We start from the raw sequence: 14,674 nt of genomic DNA, 5'->3' as shown, positions 1-14,674 counted from the left end.
CTTCATTTACTGCATTTTTATATTTTCTCCTTTCAACAATTAAATTCAATATTTCTTCTGCTACCCAAGGATTTCTACTAGCCCTCGTCTTTTTACCTACTTGATCCTCTGCTGCCTTCGCTACTTCATCCCTCAAAGCTACCCATTCTTCTTCTACTGTATTTCTTTCCCCCATTCCTGTCAATTGTTCCCTTATGCTCTCCCTGAAACTCTGTACAACCTCTGGTTCTTTCAGTTTATCCAGGTCCCATCTCCTTAAATTCCCACCTTTTTGCAGTTTCTTAAGTTTTAATCTACAGTTCATAACCAATAGATTGTGGTCAGAGTCCACATCTGTCCCTGGAAATGTCTTACAATTTAAAACCTGGTTCCTAATTCTCTGTCTTACCATTATATAATCTATCTGATACCTTTTAGTATCTCCAGGGTTCTTCCATGTATACAACCTTCTTTGATGATTCTTAAACCAAGTGTTAGCTATGATTATGTTGTGCTCTGTGCAAAATTCTACGAGGCGGCTTCCTCTTTCATTTCTTAGCCCCAATCCATATTCACCTACTATGTTTCCTTCTCTCTCTTTTCCTACACTCTAATTCCAGTCACCAATGACTATTAAATTTTCGTCTCCCTTCACAATCTGAATAATTTCTTTTATTTCATCATACATTTCTTCAATTTCTTCAACATCTGCAGAGCTAGTTGGCATATAAACTTGTACTACTGTAGTAGGTGTGGGCTTCGTATCTATCTTGGCCACAATAATGCGTTCACTATGCTGTTTGTAGCAGCTTACCCGCATTCCTATTTTCATATTCATTATTAAACCTACTCCTGCATTACCCCTATTTGATTTTGTGTTTATAACCCTGTAGTCACCTGACCAGAAGTCTTGATCCTCCTGCCACCGAACTTCACTAATTCCCACTATATCTAACTTCAACCTATCCATTTCCCATTTTAAATTTTCTAACCTACCTGCCCGATTAAGGGATCTGACATTCCACGCTCCGAGCCGTAGAACGCCAGTTTTCTTTCTCCTGATAACGACATCCTCTTGAATAGTCCCCGCCCGGAGATCCGAATGGGGGACTATTTTACCTCCGGAATATTTTACCCAAGAGGACGCCATCATCATTTAATCATACAGTAAAGCTGCATGCCCTCAGGAAAAATTACGGCTGTAGTTTCCCCTTGCTTTCAGCCGTTCGCAGTACCAGCACAGCAAGGCCGTTTTGGTTATTGTTACAAGGCCAGATCAGTCAATCATCCAGACTGTTGCCCTTGCAACTACTGAAAAGGCTGCTGCCCCTCTTCAGGAACCACACGTTTGTCTGGCCTCTCAACAGATACCCCTCCATTATGGTTGCACCTACGGTACAGCTATCTGTATCGCTGACGCACGCAAGCCTCCCCACCAACGGCAATACTATGCACAGCAGTAAGACACTCCATGAAAAAAAGCAAAAACAGTCTGGAGCATCACTGAGCAACAAATACAATCAATGAGGCAAATGAAATTGTGTTTGCAGATAATAGCTGCCGCAGACGACTTAACAGTTTGAACTCACTGGCCTTCATTTTTCTGCAACTAATCCACAAATATTTTACACAAACAACCCATCCATACAGTCTTCTCTCTTTATCCATTGATGAATACAGTCCCTATTCTCTAGTATCTCAAAGTACTCCTTTTGTTACCCAGTACATCACAGGCCTGAAAACATTATTGTGCTTAGGCTACAACCTTCTCACGTCACACCTTGAATGATCTCCCTCCCTGACATCCTCTCCACACCACCTATTGTTGTATTATGTCACCCTCTTAACTACCTTCTGAAACCATGTGACACTGCCAGCCAAATATCCCTACCCAAACACTACCTAACTTGCATACCTGATGCACCCAACCGCTACTGCTTATTCCAACTCAAATCAACTTGCAAAACCACATATTCTTTTTAACAACCAACTTTTTTTTTTACGTACAAGTGACCACCACTACATTGCCTGAAGAAATGACTGTTCCTCTTGGAGACATTTAGTATCCCATTGCTGAGTGTGCTATACAGCAAGACAAGGGACCTGAATGCCTGCAAACACACCTGAGCTATTTGGATACCTCCACCCAGTACTAGCTTTCCGTAACTATGAAGATGGGAAATTACTCAACAACATATTCTTGATTCACACCATTTTTCTGGACTTAACAACTCTCCCCCCACCCCCCTTCCTCATTATTCACACAATTACTTTTTAACAACTCCCCCTCTTTCCTCATTATTCACACAATTACTTTTTATCTTTTCCTCTCTCTCTCTCCTTTTCTGCTTTCCTTCCCTTTTTTATACTGCTAATCCCACTTATCATTTCTTCTTCTTCTCTTTATACAGTTTCACTTCTCACTCTGTCTTCCTACCCTGAACCGAAGCTGTAACAGCAGTGTTTATACATGTACTTCCTTTGAGGACTTTCCCTCTCTGATGCCTCCGTCTTTCATCTTAGTCTCACCTCTTCCTTGCGACAGTAGTTCCTTCTCACTTGTGGGTCTGAATAGTTTGCACTTACCCCTGAGAAAGGAACATACTGAAAGCTAGATGTAGTTTTCCTTCTTTTATTCTTAAGTGTTTCCGTTGGGAATATCACCTCCTGATTATAGACACTGGCAGCCATTCTTATTTTATATTTTTCTCAGTTGAATTTTCCATTTTCATGAAATGCAAATACGAAGAGTGTCTCCAGCATGACCTAAGACTGCCTATAGAGGTAAGCTAAATTAAATAGCTGCAGTCTTTTGAGATTGCCTTTTTTGTATTCATTTCCTCTTTTTTGTATAGCTTACTTTCAGAGGAAAATATCCATTCCTGTCAGTGTGTAAAACACACAATTGCAAGTTTGTTCAAGAAATTTCGACACCAACTGTACTGTCTGGAGGGGAATCTTACTTACCCATACACAGGATACCATTGCAAGGATATGAGTCCAGATTTTTGCAATTTTAATTATATTATTTTACAGCTGCACTCACTCGGTTATCAACAACATGCATCTTTCAACCCCACCCACGATATTATCTACAAACTTTTTTCATTTAGTCTTGGTAACATTCCCCATTACCTTTCACTTTAGAAAGCGTTTACTTCACACATTTTTTTTACCAGAGATCTTACACTACTTTGGATTACCTCACCCCATGAGTTTTCTAACTTTTATTTGTACAAAGCTCCTCAACGCTGGTTCTTCATTGCAGACTTGCTATTTTTCCTTAACATAACACATTATTGCCTGAATATGTGGTTTCCTTTCCAAATGCACCGCTGTTGCACATTAAACAACATTTGACATCCAGTAACAGAGCACTAGGGCACCCACAGATAGTGAAACTTTATTTATATTTGTATAATTAGACCACACAAAAATAAGGTCTATTTGCAGAAGATTCTTCCTTCCTTGGACATTCAGAAAATCCATGTCTTTTGCGTCTTATTTCTCTATTCCATCCTACACAGTATGGCACTGGAGTCTTCAAACACAGTCAAAATTCAAGATGTGTGCTTCAGAAGCAGGCACCTCAAATTATGTGTAATTACATTAAATTTATGTACGAAGAAGAAGTTGACAAGTTCAACCCCCCCCCCCCCCTCCTTTCAGTGGTTGGTCACCATGTGGAATCTCCACCACAATCACTGTTTCTTGCTCCCAAAAGGACTACTTATTCACTGTGTACAACAGAGTACAGTGAGTATGATAAATACCTTGATTGAAATGACGAAATGGCCACCATTTCGCAGATAATACTGTGCATTGAGAGCCACAATGCGAGCTTGATCTGGTTGAGCCACATCTGCAAAGATTGTGTCAACCATACCAACCAACATTCGGTACTTATGAGGGTGTCGGGCATCCTCAATTATGGGAATGACATTCGTACGCTTTTTTGCCATGTTGATGAGATCTCGTCCAGACCTGTGGGAGAACTCAACTGCATACACCAACCCTTCCTGTGAAAAAATTGTCACATTTAGTTCAACTAATTCACTACGAATCTCTCTTTCTAAAACACGCACACGCACACGCACACGCACACGCACACGCACACGCACACACACACACACACACACACACACACACACACATTTTCTCACAGAGCAAGCACTATATAGCAAATAAAACTATTGGTTATTTTAATTTATTTTTATCAGCTAAACTTTTATTGCTCTCTACTAGCAGCTTACAAAAACAGAAAAATAAGCAGCAGAGAAGACTCATTTCCAATAATACTAAAAAAGCTAATGCATACATCTTATGATTTTTTAAAGTGGATTATGTGCTACTCACATCCCATCTGCACATGAGAAGTTGATCATACTCATCTGCTGTTTCTTGTTTGAATTCCAGGATTTCCTTCATCACAATGTTGTTGTTGTTGTTGTTGTCATGCAGCTCTCCATGCTGGTCTACATTATGCAAGCCTCATAACCTCTCCACAACTAGCACAAACTGTATCCATTGAAATCTGCTTACTGTCTTCAAGCCTTGGTCTCCAATAATCTTACTCCCCCCCCCCCCCCCCCAAACTTCCATAACCAAACTGCCAATTCCTTCACACACCAGGATGTATCCTATCAACCGACCTGGTATTTTGCTCAAGTTGCGCCAGAAATTTCTTTCTTTCCCAATTCGATTCAGTATTTCTTATTAGTTATTCAACCCACCCATCCAATCTTCAGGATTCATCTGTAGCACCACATTTAAAAAATCATCTTTCCTCTTCTTGTCTGAACTGCTTATCGCCCACATTTCACTTCCATACAAGGCTACACTCCCAACTACTATTTCCCGAAGTGACTTCCTAACACTTAAATTTAAGTAAGATAGTAGCAAATTCCTCTTTTTCAGAAACTCTTCTCTTCCTTTGGCCAGTCTCAAATCGCAATCAGTTATTTTTCCGCCCAAATAGCAAAACTCATCTACTGTTTTTCATTTCTCATTTCCTAATAAAATTCCCCCCAAGCGCTGACTGATTTAATTCGAATTCACTCCATTACCCTTGTTTTGCTTATGTTAATGTTCATCTTATAACCTCCTTTCGAGACACTGTCCACTCTGTTCAAATGCACTTTCAAGTCCTTCGCTACGTCTAACAGTGTTAGAATGTCACCAGCGAACCTCAATATTTTTTATTTCTTCTTCCTGAAATTTTATTATCTTTTCTAATTTCCCCTTGGTTTCCTTTACAGCTTGATTGAATAACGTCAGTGTTAGGCTACAACCCTGTTTCACACCTTTCTCAACTACTGCGTCCCTTCTATGTTCTTCAGTTCTTATAAATTCAGGCTGGTTTCTGAACAAGTTGTAGACTAATCAACATTTTGTTCCCTGTATTTTATCTCTGCTTTGCTCAAAACTTCAAAAAGTATATTCCAGTCAACATTGTGAAAAGCTTTTTCTAATCAACAAATGCTATCAAACACAAGGTTGCCTCCCTTCAACCTATCTTCTATAAGCCATTGGCTAAGCTTTGCCTCACATGATCCTTCAGTTCTCTGAAACCCAAACTGAACTTCCCTGAGTGCAGCTTCTACCAGTTTTTCCATTCTTCTGTAAATAATTCAAGTCAATTTTTGCAATATGTCATGACTTTTTCAATTGACATTTCACTAGTATTCATGCCTGTCAGTGGTACTTGCCTCGTTTGGAACTGAAATTACTACATTCTTCCTCAAATCTGGGGGTATCCTGCCTGCTTTGTATGTTGCCCACGAGGTGGTTCTCCCAAAGAATAATTCTGGGGGAATGTCATCTACTCCAGGGGCCTTGTTTCCACTTAGGTCTTTCATTACTCTGTCAAATTATTTTTGAAGTGTCACATTTCCTATCTTATCTTCACTTACTTCCTCTTCTTTTGTCTCCAAGATGGTTTCCCGTCTATAGACATATTCTACATTCCTTCCAACTTTCCCTTCTTTATTTAGTAGTGGCTGGCCATCTGAGCTTTTGGTGTTCATGCAGTTGCTTCCCTTTTCTCTATGGTTATTTTTAATTTTTTCCGATTTATGGACACTTCTACAATCTTTCATATGTTCTCAAACCATTCCTGTTCAGCCATTTTGCACTTTCTGTCCACCTCACATTTTAAACGTCGGTGTTCCTTTTCCCTGCTACATTTGCTGCATTTTTACTATCACAATACTTTTAATAACTGAGCTATTTTCTTTGTATGCAGGGAATGCAACAGATAACGACGACTTATTACAAACCAAAACCAGTCGGCACTTGATGAGAAAAATAATATGGGAAAATACTATTAATCATGAACAAAAATTAAGGAAAAAGTAGCAAGTGAAATCGATGTAGTAGAGTGTGTTAACTTTATTAATTTAGCAAATTTCTTAACACATTCCGGTCGTTGCCCGTAGAAACTACGAGCGCGCATTTATTGCCGTAACAGTCGGCGCTCGGAGATTCTCCGAGCGCCGCCTTCTCGATTATTATTTCAGGTTGCGGCGCATTATATCCGTGCAGTGACATCTGGAGTTGAGTGTTTCGGTCTTGTAGTACATCGGACGACCGCTAGATGGTGTTCCTGCATCCTCTAAGCGCTATGTCACTCAAAAAAGGCGCCAAAACAATTCCCGCGCATTCACTCTTGCAGTGTGCTTATGTAGTTGTCTTTATCGCAAACGTTTGTCGTAAAATGGGGGACAGTTTGACTGAAGAGGAAATTCTGAGGCTGCTGGAAGAATCTGGATCTGAAATTGACGATGATGGATTTCAAACTGAAAATAGTTCTTCTGAAATAGATGGTAATTATAATGGTCAGTCATTGTGTTTACGAATCACAATTATAATCTCGGCAGTTTCACTGACTTATGTCATTTATTTCGAAGGTAACAACGAGTGGTCCGAAAATGAAAATGAGCCATCAGACGTATTAGAAGAGTGTGAAGCTCCCATTCAAAAAGGCAGAGGCAGAATACAACAACAGCAGTCCCAAAACAACGTTGTTGAATGGGTAAATGACGATGTCCTACAACAATTACCGCTCTTTGAAGGCGTAAGTAATGTCTTGGCACCTTTGAGCGCCGAAAGCACTGAATTTGACTGTTGGAGCGTCTTTATTGACGCAAATGTCATCAAAAATATAAAGACAGAAACAAACCGCTACGCTGCAGCAACAATTTCCAAATTGCGGATGCAAAATAAAATAACTTCCAGGTCGCTTTGGGCCAATTGGTCTGCTGTGAAGCTACATGAGATGTATCAGTTTTTTGCTATAATTATTCACATGTGCCTTGTACACAAACCAAATATTAAGGACTATTGGAGCAATGACCTAATGCTAGATTCCTCCTTACCTGCAAAAATCATGAAAAGAGACAGATTTAGGTCAATTTACTTTATGCTTCACGTAAATAACAACGACAATTATGTACGAAGGGGTCAACCAAACCATGATCCTATACACAAAATCCGACCTTTTTTTGATAACTTTGTACTGAAAAGCAAGAACAGTTTTTCTCCTGGCGAGAATCTCACAGTTGATGAAGGTTTATGTCCATTCAGAGGGAGAATTCGATTTCGAGTATATATCAAGAACAAACCGAGCAGGTATGGTATAAAATTTTTCATTCTAAGTGATTCAGCAACAGGATATGTTTTGAACTGTGAAGTGTACACCGGTGCAGGTGAAAATGACAACAGTGCAGATTCAGTGGTGCTACGTTTGTGCAACAGTTATCTACGTAAGGGTCATACATTGTACATGGACCGCTTTTATACTTCTGTAAAATTATTTGAAAAGTTGTTTGATGAGGGCACATCTGCTGTTGGCACAGTAATGAGAAACAGAAGAGGCCTACCACAGGAATTCAAACAGAATAAACTAAGAAGAGGTGAAATCGTATTCAAGAGAAAAAATTCCGTGCTAGCACTTCACTGGAAAGATACTAGGGATGTGTTTGCCCTTTCTACCAAACATAGAATGACAAGTAGTGTTACTAAGACAAAATCCAAGGCTGGAATGGTAGAAAAACTGAAGCCTGATCTCATACTTGATTATAATAAAAATAAAACTGGTGTTGATCATGGAGATCAGCTGGTGACCTACTATTATTTTCAACGACGAACAATGAAATGGTGGAAAAAGGTATTTTTTCATGTATTTATGATGTGCGTGGTCAATTCTTACATTCTGTACAAGAAACTTCGGCCTGTCTCTCACAAACGAACCAGCTTGTTTACTTTTATGGTGAACCTGGGAAAACAAATACTGGAGAAATCCGGCGAAGTTTTCAACGAAAATGAAAAGCAGGGTTAAGCAGCAAACAGGCTAACAGCAAGGCATTTCCCCACTCACGTCCCATCGACAACAAGCAAGAAATATGCATCAAGATATTGCATTGTTTGCTCTGAGAAGGGCGCACGAGTGAGAAGGGAGACGAGATGGTGGTGTGAAGAATGTAATGTAGGATTGTGTCTACCTGACTGTTTCAAGCAATATCACACAAAGACAAATTTTACTCAATGAAAAGAGTTGTAAAAATTCAATGAAATAATTTTGTACATTTATTTTATAATAAATTCTGATTTCTTGCAATTTCAAACTTTTTTTCTACCTCTGAATCATCTAATTTTCAAAATATAATAATTCTGTAAATATATGATATCTTACAAAAAACTTTAAACAAATGTTTAGATATAGGATGATAACACACACATCAGTTAAAAGGTTTTGCTTTTCTTCATTACCTTTTGGTCAGGAGCCATGTAAAAAAGGCGCAAAAGTCTACGACTTCTGAGGGATTGCAGTAGTATCTGTGGCCCGACTGCAATGTGTTAAGAAGATAAACACTCATGAAGCAATTTTACCATACATAATTTGTGTGATGGAGTGATAACACACTTGTTGCTACAATAAATGATATAGTTTAGTATCATTTGACTAGCATATTGTCAGATATTGAATTGACTGCCAGCCTGTCCCTCAAGCACAGCATAGGCAACATATATAAAATCCACCTCTACGACTGTAGTTGAGAGTTCCTAATTCATGGGGGCACTTCATAACCGAACAAATTCATGCAAGCACCGAATTTTGCACAACGCCACATGATGTAGAGATTGACAACAATGTAAATGTGGGATTTGTTTAATGTAAGTTGACTGCAGTTCTCCCTCCTGTATTCACGATATTTTAATTTCCAATCAAGATTGTAATAAATTAATGAGTCATCTAACACTGGAGAGGTTAATCACGTCTCAATGCTGGAGGGACTTGTAGCCAGCCAAGTAAAACTGGCTACTGCTTTTCAAAAGCTGACATCTAATGGCTGTTTATTGCCCTTGAAATCGACAAAACTGTGTAAAAATGGACAAAGCAATGTCAACTAGGCATAATTGGTTTCAAGTGTCAAAAGAAGCCTGGAGAGGCATGCTGCACCTCTTAATGTTTAATTTAGTTAGTAAAACTCTAGACAAGATAGGCCAGATAAACATGTTAAGTTAACATGTGGACAGTGTACACGAGTAATGATTTGATGTGATTTGTATTAAAGAAACTAAGAATGTTGAAAGACCCAAAATAGAGCTCTGACAATGACATTTATATATATCAGAAGATTTTTAGATTTTGCCATGTACTAAAGCACAGTTATACCAGTTGATAATGGCCACACGACGGAATTAACGGTGCAAATAAATAACTTTTACTGTTAAAGGTGACTATGATGTCATTTACAAAATTGTACATGGCTGTAAACACCAACCACAAGAAGTTAATTAATTTAGTGGGTGTTCCTTCCATCTGATCTGCCAATGAGAAGCGTTCCTTTCCACCATGGCTCTAGATGAGCACTATTTACAAAGAGTCATACCTAGTGTTGTTACTGTCAAAGTAGCATAATGAAAATGTGTGTCAAGAAAGAGAACAAATCCTCTACGTGGGGCAGAATACATGCACAATTAGGGCAGGAATGTGGACTTTCACCACTCTTTCCTATTATTTATACGAATAAAATCATCCAAGAGTGGAGACAAATGCCACATGGCTTCATTCAAATCAAAGAAACACAAAGCTTAATGCTTTATTTTTGCAGATGATTTAGCTCTCATAGCATTTTCAGAGGCTGACCTACAGCATATCTTACAGCTTATATCTGAGAAATATAGCATGGACATAAACACCGAAACGAACAAAATTATGGCTTCCTATGGAAAATACCCAGGGTACAATGGAACATCTGTTTCACAAATGAAATTCTAGAAAGAATGAACACATTCACACATTTTGCCTATAAATATCTTTTAAGGGAGAAACACTTAGTTGAAAAATACTATGTATTCAACAACTATGGGAGTCATTTAATGAAATCTTCCGTAGCCACAAGTACACCAGAATACACCTTCATAAAATCTTAACAAGACCTGTGCTATGGCAACGAAGCCAGGGCAATAAAGGCAAAAGATGCGAAAAGAGTCACCTATAAAATGAAACTCTTGAAATGTATAGCTTTTACACCAAATGGGATCACAAAAGGAATGAAGATGGAATCCATCGCACCTTATATTCAAAACTACCAAAACAACTGATGAGAATATCTACAACAAATGAGTTCAAAGAGGGCTCCAAAATCAATGATACACTACCACCCCAACAGTGTAAAACTGCTGGGCCAACAAACGAAAAATTGGCAGGAGAACTTCTCAATGAAACCATAACAGGTCAAGAGGCCAAACACTTGGAAGGAAGGTAATGAAGATAACTATCACTGACATAACTTATTTGGCAACACTATGCTTGAAGCACATGGTTGCCAACAGTTCAGCTCACTTATGTTCAAAAGAAGAGATATGGCTACAATTTCACAACAGTATTATTTGCCCATAAAAATTGCGATGCGAGTGCCAAAGTAAATATAATGATAGCCAAATAATTTTAATCACTGTTAACTAAGGACTTGGACTACAGTGGAACTTTGGGGGGGGAAAAAAATAGCATTTGCACCATCGACAAAATAAAATAAACAACACACATTTTCTTGTATGTTCGTCACCTTAGCCATTGTATATTTGGTAGCCAATGTAAACGTTTCGCAAATAATAATAGTGCACAGTTTTAACATAAAATTTGAGAATTCCACTGAAAATCAACAAAAAATATGTTAATGGTAAATAAAATAGCATAATTTGCATCTTTGATGGTATGATTTCAGGTTTCCAAGCAATTAACAATTTGACTTTTGCAAACGGTATTTCAATAACTGACAGTGGTCATTAAGTGTGTGTGTGTGTGTGTGTGTGTGTGTGTGTGTGTGTGTGTGTGTGTGTGAGAAATTTAAATGTAAGACTGACTGGAAACTTAGACTCATAACACCAGCCACAAAAAATATGCACTTATTTATAATGTATTACATAACTGCATGTAACAATTTATCTGAGATTTAACATACAGGAGAGTAGAGCATAAAAACAACTGGCTTTGTCCAACACCGAAGGAAGGAAAAAAAAATTACACAGATAAAACATTATTAACAAAAATTATCTGCATAAGCTCAATTAATTTAAATCTAATGTGAGATAAAATGCAATTCTACATATTTCAGCATACACTAATACATACCGGTCCAACAACATCAGATACATGGGATACAGTTGTTCCTGAAGCAGCACCTAAGTAGAGCACTTTGCTTCCTGGTGGCATGTGGATTTGATCAACACCTCCCAATATAGCAGCTGCAAGCTTCGAGCGAAATGGATTCCATACTCTGTACTCAATCTTTGTTTCTCCTTCCTGAAAACAATGCAAGCTGCATGAAAGAAGAATAAGGAATAAATAATGAAGGCACGTGAAATTCCATCTTCAACAGAAATTTACCTTATCCAAAGGCAGGAAATAAGATCAGAACACCTTGCATGAAAATTTGTGCAACGTATCTACTTGGACTTCCCCAGTTCAGCTGCTTTTGCCAGCATAATTCTGAACTTTTTGTGCATGATGTTATCTTAAGGCATAGCCAATTGGACCAAGACCAAAATACTGTGTCTTCATAACAATTATTGCACCTGCTTCAACTGCAGTTTAATATCTCCAATGCAACTAATAAGTCCTCATGCAATGTTCCATTTTGATGTATGACCATAGCAGTATCATCAAAACGCACTTCGAATTACAAAAAGAAATTAGCCAGTAATTAACTATTATGCAAACACCATTAGCAAGTACCGTATTTACTCGAATCCAAGCTGCACTTTTTTCTGGTATTTGTAATCCAAAAAACCGCCTGTGGCTTAGAATTGAGTGCAAAGTAAGTGGAAGTTCTGAAAAATGTTGGTAGGTGCCGCCACAATTAACTTCTGCCGTCGAATATATGTAGCACTACACAGGCATGCTTTGCAAGCACAAAGATAAATATTAAATACTGGTGCCAAAACCTCTGCGTCAGTTAAAAAAGGTGGCAGACGAGCTTTTTTCTCTGCCCCGAGTTTCGACCACTGCATTTTCATACTTACCCAACAAAGTAAATAGAAATTCCGTATTGCTCATCTTCGAATGTAGCAGCATTTCAATGTACTACGAAAATCCGACCAGCAAGACGGTTTGGGATGTTTGTCACAAGACCACCTTCAATACATCTTGTAAATGGTCTTGGCTTGTCAATATGGCCAACTCTAGGTTCTGAATTCTTTCCTACCTGTGAGAAGAGGTGGTTGCTAACAGGAACTCTTATGAATTGTGAATCACCTGCAGTATTCTCTTCAGCATAAGATTAATACGAATATAAGCATTTCGACATGTATTCTTTCGTGTTTGCTGCTATCTCATTTAAATCCTGTCTGCCTAATAAACTACGAAACTAGAGTGAGACAACAGCAAACGCGGAAGAATATACATATCATGTCATGTTTATACACTCCTGGAAATTGAAATAAGAACACCGTGAATTCATTGTCCCAGGAAGGGGAAACTTTATTGACACATTCCTGGGGTCAGATACATCACATGATCACACTGACAGAACCACAGGCACAAAGACACAGGCAACAGAGCATGCACAATGTCGGCACTACTACAGTGTATATCCACCTTTCGCAGCAATGCAGGCTGCTATTCTCCCATGGAGACGATCGTAGAGATGCTGGATGTAGTCCTGTGGAACCGCTTGCCATGCCATTTCCACCTAGCGCCTCAGTTGGACCAGCGTTCGTGCTGGACGTGCAGACCGCGTGAGACGACGCTTCATCCAGTCCCAAACATGCTCAATGGGGGACAGATCCGGAGATCTTGCTGGCCAGGGTAGTTGACTTACACCTTCTAGAGCACGTTGGGTGGCAAGGGATACATGCGGACGTGCATTGTCCTGTTGGAACAGCAAGTTCCCTTGCCGGTCTAGGAATGGTAGAACGATGGGTTCGATATCGGTTTGGATGTACCGTGCACTATTCAGTGTCCCCTCGACGATCACCAGTGGTGTGCGGCCAGTGTAGGAGATCGCTCCCCACACCATGATGCCGGGTGTTGGCCCTGTGTGCCTCTGTCGTATGCAGTCCTGATTGTGGCGCTCACCTGCACGGCGCCAAACACGCATACGACCATCATTGGCACCGAGGCAGAAGCGACTCATCGCTGAAGACGACACGTCTCCATTCGTCCCTCCATTCACGCCCGTCGCGACACCACTGGAGGCGGGCTGCACGATGTTGGGGCGTGAGCGGAAGACGGCCTAACGGTGTGCAGGACCGTAGCCCAGCTTCATGGAGACGGTTGCGAATGGTCCTCGCAGGAGCAACAGTGTCCCTAATTTGCTGGGAAGTGGTGGTGCGGTCCCCTACGGCACTGCGTAGGATCCTACGGTCTTGGCGTGCATCCGTGCGTCGCTGCGGTCCGGTCCCAGGTCGACGGGCACGTGCACCTTCCACCGACCACTGGCGACAACATCGATGTACTGTGGAGACCTCACGCCACACGTGTTGAGCAATTCGGCGGTACGTCCACCCGGCCTCCCGCATGCCCACTATACGCCCTCGCTCAAAGTCCGTCAACTGCACATACGGTTCACGTCCACGCTGTCGCGGCATGCTACCAGTGTTAAAGACTGCGATGGAGCTCCGTATGCCACGGCAAACTGGCTGACACTGACGGCGGCGGTGCACAAATGCTGCGCAGCTAGCGCCATTCGACGGCCAACACCGCGGTTCCTGGTGTGTCCGCTGTGCCGTGCGTGTGGTCATTGCTTGTACAGCCCTCTCGCAGTGTCCGGAGCAAGTATGGTGGGTCTGACACACCGGTGTCAATGTGTTCTTTTTTCCATTTCCAGGAGTGTATTTGTATTATTCTTATGCCTAATAGTGATACAGTCAGAAATGAATCACGGCAATTGACTAGATTTTTAAATCTAATATGACTAATTTCTGTGCAGAATGTAATGTACTAAAGAGGCATCTGCAAAGATTTTCAAACGGAGAAAAATTTTCGCTAAACTCTCGTTCAGAACATCATCTATCATACGCAGTCTATTATTTGGTTCTTGTTGATCACTATCAAAGAAAGCAGCAGTTTAAGTAACAACAAATAGCAGTCTCTTGCCATTGTTTCGCCAATGAGACGATTCCTTGTTTCAGTACAATAATGCATTTTCGGCTTAGAATGACGTAAAAACCTATAACAAAGAGAACGGCA

General features: G+C 40.1%; 1 protein-coding gene across 1 annotated transcript in view; it reads right to left on the bottom strand.

Annotated features, from left to right (window-relative positions):
* The window catches only part of LOC124595370 (rRNA 2'-O-methyltransferase fibrillarin), a 42,479-nt gene that overhangs the window by 9,475 nt on the left and 18,330 nt on the right, over positions 1–14,674 (bottom strand). Inside the window, exons 5-6 of the mRNA XM_047134088.1 lie at positions 11,618–11,788; positions 3,753–3,998 (exon numbers count right to left, since the gene is read on the bottom strand). Of these exons, the coding sequence (XP_046990044.1) occupies positions 3,753–3,998; positions 11,618–11,788 (417 nt within the window). The remainder of the gene's footprint in view (positions 1–3,752; positions 3,999–11,617; positions 11,789–14,674) is intronic.

The sequence above is a fragment of the Schistocerca americana genome, chromosome 2 (assembly GCF_021461395.2).
Source record: "Schistocerca americana isolate TAMUIC-IGC-003095 chromosome 2, iqSchAmer2.1, whole genome shotgun sequence".
NCBI classification, from domain to species: domain Eukaryota; kingdom Metazoa; phylum Arthropoda; class Insecta; order Orthoptera; family Acrididae; genus Schistocerca; species Schistocerca americana.
This window is presented reverse-complemented; position numbering and strand designations above follow the sequence as displayed.